The sequence below is a fragment of the Belonocnema kinseyi genome, chromosome 9 (genome assembly GCF_010883055.1).
Source record: "Belonocnema kinseyi isolate 2016_QV_RU_SX_M_011 chromosome 9, B_treatae_v1, whole genome shotgun sequence".
NCBI classification, from domain to species: Eukaryota; Metazoa; Arthropoda; class Insecta; order Hymenoptera; family Cynipidae; genus Belonocnema; species Belonocnema kinseyi.
In genome coordinates, this window is record NC_046665.1 from 109,808,766 (window position 1) to 109,818,346 (window position 9,581).

The following is a 9,581-nucleotide window of genomic DNA, read 5'->3' on the forward strand; positions in this document are numbered from 1 at the left end:
TTAAACTAATTGTTGAAAGAACGGTTGAAATCAAATTTGGAAATTTTTTTTCTAAAAATTTGTAAAATTCCCGTTTCCAAGCCGTTTCTTTTCGAAAATTTCCAGTACTAGCTCGGAATTCGTTAAAATTTGAAAATTCCCGTTTCCAAATAAAAAGTTAAATTTTTTTTTATTTTAAAAGTTTAAAAAATCCTTAAAATGCTTTGAAATTTAATTTCAAAATTTTGAAACACATAAATATTGTTTTACATTTTTTCAAATTAATTTGTTTTTTTAATTCTGTATAATTAAAAAAAATTTCTTAAAATCTTTCACAATCCTTTTCGACAATTTTACAAATCTTTTTAAATATTCTCTTAAAATTAGTTTATTAAAATGAAAAATCATTTTCAATTATTCTAAGAAATATTTTTTCTTTTTCCAGTGGGGCCACCCTGTTGAATTATTAACCCTCAAAACGGTACGCTCCAACCGAGCATACGTAAACGGTACACTGGTGCAAATTGGTTTCTTTGCAATGTTAATATTAAATATTTAATATATTGAACATATAATAAACAATTAGCATATATCACGCATATTTAACATATATGGAGATAATCCGCTGCAGCAGTGTTTGCATAAATGTCAACAAAATAAAAAAACTCCGGGTGCGAATTCGCACCAGTGTACTTTTCGAGGGTTAATTTTATATTTCAATTTAAAAATTGCGAAAGACCGAAACCTATTTTTTCGAGTGAAAACTTATGCCCCAACTCTTGTGATCCCCTCGAATAAAACTCCCAGCTGCTTAAAAAAGAAAACACATACCTGATGACGTTCAAGCAGAGCCTCAGCGCCGGTAACATCGGAAGCAAGTTCCTCAGAAGCGACAAGTCCCATCATCGAGTTAATCCAGGCCATCAGATCCCTATAGTCGCTCAAATATCTCTGCAAATCATAAGAATCCAGGAGCTTCTCCTTCCGATTATTGGCCTTGGCAGTCAGCTGAGTCCACTCTTCATTGATCTCCTTCTGCTTGGCGTAAGTTTGCTCGGCCGTGTCCGGATGCGACTGCATCAAACGATTAGCCGTTTCATCGAGCTGCTTGATCTTGTCACCCAAAGCCGCTAAATCTCGCTCAAGTCCTTCATGCTTCCTCTGGAGCGCCTGGACACTTCTCAGATCCTTCCCGAGATCGTCATTATTCAAGGCTGCGTCCTTCTCACGAATCCAGTCCTTGGTCTCATCCACGTCTCGATGGAATCGCTGGACTTCGTGAGCCGATCCAAGCTGGCTGGCTCTCTCCGCTGTCAGGGTCTGCAGACTCGTCCACTTTTCGTTCAAGTCCTGAATCTGCGTTTGAATTTTCAAGGCCGCCTCGGTCTGTCCAAGACTCATCAGCTGAACGGCAATCTCGTTCATCTCGGCCAATCTGACTTCGTTGGCTTTCAGATCTGCCTGGAAGTCGTCAAACTTTTTCTGCATCACCTCGACCTGTTCCAAATCTTCCCCGACATCTTGAACCTACAAGCAGTTCGGAATATTTGCATATATTACCAATTTTCACATTTTTATTTTGAGCTGGGATAAATTCTTATTAATGAAATTAATTTAGATGTTTATTTAACTTAATATGAAAGGCTTCCAAGTTATAAAGATTTTAATTCGAAATATATTGCATTTTACACATATTAGTTTATTTTTCAATCTAAAATATTAACTTTCTGCTAAATGAGATTAGTTTTTAACAAAAGAGTTAATTATTCAATCTAAAAGATAAATTATCAACGAAAAATCAACAAAATATTTGATGATCATGATGAACTAAACAGTTTTGTATTTTCAGCCAACAAAAAAAAACTAATTCGCAAACAGATTCAAAATACACATAAATTTTTCACCAAAAATGGAATAGTTAAAATTTGTGTTGAAAAAATTCATCTTGAAACAAAATTTTCTTTTAACAAAATAGTTCAGATTTAAACAAAGTAGTTGAATTTTCAACAAAAAATATCAATTATCCAACAAAAATGGCCTAGTTAAATTTTCCGTTGAAAAAATTAATCTTCAACAACAAAACAACATGAATTTTAAACACAATATATGAATTCTCGAAAAACATGTAATATTTGATATTACAACCAAAAAATATTTTACATTTGAATAAAAAACAAACAAATTTCATTTTTTGCAAATAACTCTCAACAAAATATTTCATGATAATGAAATGTTTTTATTCTTTTGAAGCCTTTCATAATTCTTAAAAAGCTTCTATATTTTTTGTACAAAACCTGCAAAAATTTTGTTGTTATACGTAGACACTTCGTTTCAATTACTTAAAACCATTACTTTACCGGTGAGTCTCAACCAACTTTAATCTAAAAAATATATTACCAGAACTTCAAAATTTGAAAAAAAAATGTAATAAAAAATCGCTAAAATTTTCCATGCTCTAAATTGAAATCTTTTTAAATATCCTCTTAAGATAGTGTTTTTCAAATAAGAAAATCACTCAATTTTCCCAGAAATCTTAAGAAACATTTTTTATTTTCATAAAGTATTTTTAGTCTGAAAAGTTCAAAATTTTGAAAAATCTAAGTTTTGTTTTATCAGATTTTAAAAATACTTTCAAGTTAAATGTTTAAATTTTTTTAACTTCTAAATATCTATTATAATGATTCGAATTTTTCCTAAAACTTTTAATACATTTTGCAAAATTAAAAAATCTTCCCGATTTTTTTACAAGTTTTTGGAATTTTCATCGTAAAAAGACGAATTTTCCAACAAATTCAAAATATGCATACGTTTACAACAAAAAATGGGAGATTTAAAATTTCAGTTGAGAAAATTAATCTTAAAAAAAAGAAGTTTTAAGAAAATAGTTAAAATCTAAACCAAATAGTTAAATTTTCAAACAAAAATAGTCTGGTTAAATTTTCTGTTGAACAAATTTATTTTCAACAAAAAAAACCTGAATTTTTAACACAATATATAAATTCTCGAAGAAAAATTTAATATCGGATATCACAACCAAAAAATATTTTACATTTGAATCAAAAACAATCAAATTTAATTTTTAAAAAAGAATTTCCAAGTAATGGAATTTTCAACAAAAATAGAAATTTTCAAACAAAAATAGTTTAGTTAAATATTTAGTTGAACAAATTAATTTTCAACAACAAAAAAAACATGAGTTTTCAACACAATATATAAATTCTCTAAGAAAAATTCGATATTTGGTATGTCAATTTAAATTGGGAACAAAGTAAGAAAAAATAATGCAATCAAATTTGTTGAATTCTCAAGCCAAAAAAAATCATTTTCTTACAAAAAAACAATAGAATCTACAACAGAAAACTTAATTTTTAACCCGAAAAGTTTATTTTTCAACAAAATAGTTCCCTTTGAACAATAACAGTTGATTTTTCTACAGAAAAAAATAATTCGCCATCCAAGACTAAATTTTTTATACAAAAAGACGAATATTAACAAAGTTTCCAACAAAGTGGTCGGCTTTTAGACCACAAAAGACGATTTGTTAACAAAATAGTTAAATTTTCAACAAAAGAGGTGAATCTTCTAACAAAATTAATTATCAAACAAGAAGATAAATTTTCTACCAAAAAGACGAATTTTCAACAAAATACAAAAAATCTCAACTAAGAATTATTTAATTTAAAAAAGGGAATTTTCAACCAGAGATGAATCTTCAAAGGAAACGAATTTTCAAGAAAACAGTTAAATACCAACCAAAGAGGTGAATCTTCTGACAACAAAAATTTTAATTTTCAAACAGGAAGACTAATTTTCTACCAGAAAAGGTTTTTTTTTAATTTCATCAAATTTTTGAAATTTAAACCAAAGAGATTAACTTTCAACTAAAATTATGAATCTTCAACTAAAAAAGAATGAATTTTTTATCGAGTAGGTAAATTTTCATCAAAACAGATGAGCTTCAAACAAATGATTTAATTTTTAACAAAGTCGTTCAACTTTCAATCAAATTATTGAATTTTTAAACAACATGCATGACTTTTTAACGAAAATGTTAAATTATCCAAAAAACTATAAAATTTTCTAGCAAACAATTAAATTTTGAACGAAAAGAGATAAATTTTGAACAAAAAATATCATAAAGACAGCGAAAAAAATAAGAATTCTTTTAAAAAAGGAAAAAAATATAAAATAATGTAATAAAAAACCGCTATTACTTTCCATGCTCTAAATTGAAATCCTTTTAAATATCCTCTTAAAACAATGTTTTTCAAATAAAAAAATCACTGAATTTTCCCAAGAATCTTAAACAATATTTTTTATTATCTTAAACTCTTTTAAGTCTGAAAAACTTCAACATTTTGAAAAATCTACGTTTTGTTTCATCAGATTGTTTTAAAGTACTTTCAACTTAAATGTTTAAATTTTTTTAACTTTTAAATATCTATTAAAATGTTTCAAATTTTTCCTAAAAGGTTTAATAAATTCTGCAAAATTGAAAAAATTATTTTACAATTTTACAGATTATTTTTTTAACCATTCAGGCAATTTTCTAGAAATCAGTTCAAATATTTTCTCAACAGTAATTCAAATCAATGAAAAAACTGTTGATTAACCCAAAATTAAAAAAATCAATTTTGGCAGGAATCTTTATACATTTTTTTCGAATTCTTCAAGAATCTGTATTTTGTCCAAAATTTTTGTAAATCTTTTCAAGTTTTTAATTATTGTTTAAACTTTTTAAAAACTCTGAATGTCTCTTAAACTAACATAATTTTTTTCTGTATTAATAATGGTTCAATTGTTATATTTATTAAAATTTGTGTTTCTTTGAAATCTGTTTAAACATTCTTTAAAAATTAATTTAAAAAAAATATAAAATCAGTTAAAATATTCCTACGAATCTTAAGAAAATTTTGTATTATTTTAAACTGTTTCAAAATAGTTAAAAAGCTTCAAAATTTCGAAATTTCAAATAAGAATTAAACTGAATCGTTACTTATATATCAAATTTCAACAATTTCAGTTACAAATACAATTATTTTTAAAAAGAAAAATTTTAATTGCAACGTCCAAAGTTTAAATTTAGGTCTCAGAAAATTTTAACAATTTAAAGCTTTCTCCTTCAAAGAATGCAGATTCAAATTGTTAAGTTTTGTATATTTGATTTATAACTTCTCAATCTAAATAAACAGTCAAACTTTGTTAAGTATTAAAAATATGTTCTTTTTCTTAATTAAAAATAAGAAAATTTCAAATTTTTAATTATGAATTTATTTCTTGGAAATAATTTAAGGATTGAAAATAATTTATAAAATCGGGCCTTTAATTTTATTTAACTGATGAAGATTTCAAATTCGGTTAAATTTTCGAACAAATAAATTAGTTTACAAAAAAAAAAATTGAGTTTTCAACCGAAAATATGAATTTTAAAACAATAAAAATAGTTTTCTATCAAAAAAGATAAATTTCTAGCCACATAGTTCCATTTTCAATAAAAAAAGATGCATGCATTTTTAATCAAATGGTTGACATTTTAAACAAAAAAAGAAAACTTTTCCACCAAAAACTGAACACTTCAAAATTCATTTAATTAATTTAAAAAAACACGAATATTTTTAATTTAACATAATTTGAGAAACGAATGCATTTTTAATTAAATCGTTCATTTTCTAACCAGTGATGATTTTAAATTAAAAACCATTGAATTTGACAAAAACGAGAAATTTTCAAGAAATAAGTTAATTCTTCCAATAAAAAAGATCTGTGTTTAAGCATAAATAAAATAGTTAATTTTTCAGTTCTATAAATTAATTTTGAGCCGAAAAATATCTTGAAATTTCTGTGAAATCTTTTTCAAATTTTGTAAAATCTTATAAATTCTTGAAATATTTGCACATTTTTTGAAATCTCTGAAATCTTTGATATCTTTTTAATTCTCGACATATTTGGAAATTCTTATAAATTCTTGGAAATACTAGCGAAATCTTTCCTACCTCCTTTGTATTTATTTCAAATCACTTAAATATTTGAAACTTTTGTGAAATTTTTCAATTTGTCAAAAAAAAAGTGAACTCATTTAAAATCTTCGAAATAGTTTGTGAAATATTTTGTATTTACTTGGAATCATTAACATTTTGGAACTCTTTTTAAATCGTAGTAAAATCTTTGAAATCTTGGCGTAAAGTTCGAAACCTTTTTTAAACCTTGGAAATCTTTGTGAATTATTTGTGAAATGTTCGAAATCTATTGAAATCTTCCAAACTAATTTGAAATCATTAAAAATCTTTAAAATCCGATGAAATTACTGTACCCATTTTTAAATCTTTCGAATTTATTTAAAATCTTTAAAATACTTTAAACCTTATTGAAACGTTTTAAAATTTTGGTAAAATTGTTACAATCCTTTAGATCTTTGTTAAATATTTTTAAATCTGTATAAAAACTTTGAAACTTTTGAAATTTCAAATTTATTTGAACTTTTTGAAAGTTTAAAATCTTTGAAATTTTGTGTAATATACCCCTTTTTTTAATTCTTGAAATCTCCTGAAATCCATATGAATTCTTTGAAATATTTTTATGAAATTTTTGCATTTATTTGAACTCATTAAAATCTTTGAAATCTTTTTAATTTTTTGAAAAATCTTTGAAATCATTAAACTCTTTGTGAAATGTTTTAAAATATTACGAAATCTTTTGTGTTTGTTTGAATAATTAAAATCTTTTGGCATCTCAAATTTATTGAAATTTTTTGGAAGTTTAAAATCTTTGAAATTTGGTGCGATTTACCCTTTTTGAAATTCTTGAAATCCTTATAAATTCTTTGGGATATTTTATGAAATTTTTTGTATTAAATTAAAATCTTTAAAATCTTTGAAAATTTTGGTAAAATCTTTGAAATCTTTGACATTTTTAAAAATATTTGTGCAATCTTTCTTTAATCTTTGTTAGTGAAATCTTTTGCGTTCGTTTAAAATCATGGAAATCTTTTAAAATCTCAAATTTATTAAAACCTTTTGAAATTGTTTAATATATTTGAAATCTGGGATAATATACCCTTTTTTAAATTTTTCAAATTCTAAAAATTATCTGAAATCCTTATTAATGTTTTGAAATATTTCTTCAATCTTTTGAAATTTTCTCAAACATTTTGAAAACATTTAAAATCTGTGAAAAGTTAAAATTTCTTAAAAAATATTTCTGAAATCTATGAAATAAATTTTTAAATTTAATTTTTAAGTAATTCATTAATCTTTTCAAATAAGAATTAATTATTAAGAATTTCTAGTGGCCAGCGTCTAAAAAATTTTAAAAAAAGACGAATTGTTTAATTTCTAAGTCAAAGCGCTACAAATTAAACAATTTGAATTTGAATTGAAAAATCACGAAACTAGTATGATTTTAGATGAAATTTTCAAAAATAGGACTGTCAAAATGTTAAAAATTAATTATTTTAGGATTCAAATTTTGGAAATTGGGTCATTAAAAATTCAGAGGTACTGAAATTGTATTCTTTATAATTAGAAGCGTTCAAAATTGAATATTTAAAGATTGAAAATTTTAAATTTGAATAATTTTAAATTCAAATCTATCAAAATTTGATATTGAAAAATAAATAAAATCTTTTAAAGTCCTATCTTCTAAAATTTCACAATTTTAAATTGTTAAAAGAAAAAAACAATTGGCTTATTTTTTTAAAAACTTCAAAATAAATATTAATTTTAAATGCAGTGTTAAAATAAAAAATAAATCTATTCCGGGACGTTAAAACTTAAAGAATGCAAACTTTATTTTAAACTGAAAAAACTTTTAGTCACCAAAAATTGTGATATCAACACTTTTTTATGCTCAAACCCTTAAAAAATGCAATTATTTGAATTGAATTTAAATCGCTTAAAATTTAATAATTTTTAAATTCCTAATAATAGTTTAATTTTTTTTAATTTTTGAACTGAATTTTTAATTATTTTAATTAAAAATCTTCCTTCAGAAATCATTCTAGAAATTTTCAATTTGAAATTATTTATTTGTTTAAATCTTCAATAAAAATCGGAAAATTTTAAGATCTTACATAGAAAATAAAAAATTCAGATAAAGAATACAAAAAAATATTGTTATAATGAGATTTTAGTTTTTGAAATTGTAAAATTTTAAGCTTTTTAATTCGAAATTGTTTTACATTTACATCAAAAATTACTAAATTCAGAACTGATTATCAAGGCTTTTAATATGAATTTAAAAAATATTTAATCGCGAAATGGACTAGAAATTTCGAATATTTGAATCTAAACTTGCAATAATGTTGAATTTTCAAGGAAATAAATAAATTTGTAACGAAATATTTGAATTTTCTAGCAAAGAAGATGCATTTCCAAACAAACTATTACATTTTTAACAAATTGTTGAATTTTTTACCCAAAAAGAAGAGTTTTCAAGGAAAGAACTAAATTTTTAACCAAATATTTGAATTTTCTACCCAAAAAGAAAAAATTGCAAGAAAATAAATATATTTTTAACAAGTTGTTGAATTTTCAAGGAAATAAATACATTTTTACCCAAATATTGGAATTTTCTACCCAAAAAAGAAGAATTTTTAATGAAAGAAACACATTTTTAATTGAATATTAGAATTTTCTACCAAAAAAAGAATTTTCAAGGAAATAAATAAATTTTTAACCAAATATTTGAATTTTCTACCCGAAAAATAAGAATTTTCGAAAAAAAAACTAAATTTTTAACCAAATATTCGAATTTTCTCTCCCGGAAAAGATGGATTTTCAAAAAAATAAATAGATTTTTAACAAATTGTTGAATTTTTAAGAAAATAAATACGTTTTTAACAAATTGTTGAATTATCTACCCAAAAAATATGAAATTTGAAGGAAATAAATACATTTTTGGACAAAATATTTGACTTCATTTTTTGAAATTGTAAAATTGTTAAATTCAAAAATGATTATCAAGGCTTTTAATATGAACTTAAAAAATATTTAATAGCGAAACGGATTAGAAATTTTGAATATTTGAATCTAAACTTACAATAATGTGAAATTTAAATTTTGATACCTTCAGAAATTAATCTAAAAATTAATTTAAGAAAAAACTTTAGTTTTAAGGCCTCAAAGATTAAATTGTTTTAAAATTGCACATTGAAAACTAAATTTAAATTATAGTTATTGAAATTTTAAAAACAATAAATATATCATTAATAAGTATCATATACTTCAAAGTAACATTTAAAATGACTGGATAGATTTTTTAACTAAAAGTCCAATCAAGTCACTGCCATTTTCACCATTCCTAATTGCAGAATTTCAAATGCGGCGGAAAATATTGTGAAACATTCAAGTTTAATTATCCTGAACATTTTGAAAATTATAAATATAAATATATAAATATTATATTAAAATTATAAAAATTTCTTATAAATTCAATAATTTGTTAAAAATGTCGTAGAAAATTTAGCTACTCCGTTAGAAATTAATTTATTTTGTTTAAAATTGAAATATTTCTTGAAAATTTATTTATTTAGTTAAAAATTCTTCATTTTTGGTAGAAAATTAATCTTCTTGGTTGAAAATTTAACTATTTGGTTGAAAGTTTAC

The 9,581-nt window shown here is 23.6% G+C and overlaps 1 protein-coding gene across 2 annotated transcripts in view; it reads right to left on the reverse strand.

Annotated features, from left to right (window-relative positions):
* Positions 1–9,581, reverse strand: part of LOC117179517 (spectrin alpha chain) — a 53,154-nt gene that overhangs the window by 23,018 nt on the left and 20,555 nt on the right. For both annotated transcript variants that reach the window (XM_033371396.1, XM_033371397.1), the window contains exon 6: positions 811–1,506. In XM_033371396.1, coding sequence (XP_033227287.1) covers positions 811–1,506 — 696 coding nt within the window. The remainder of the gene's footprint in view (positions 1–810; positions 1,507–9,581) is intronic.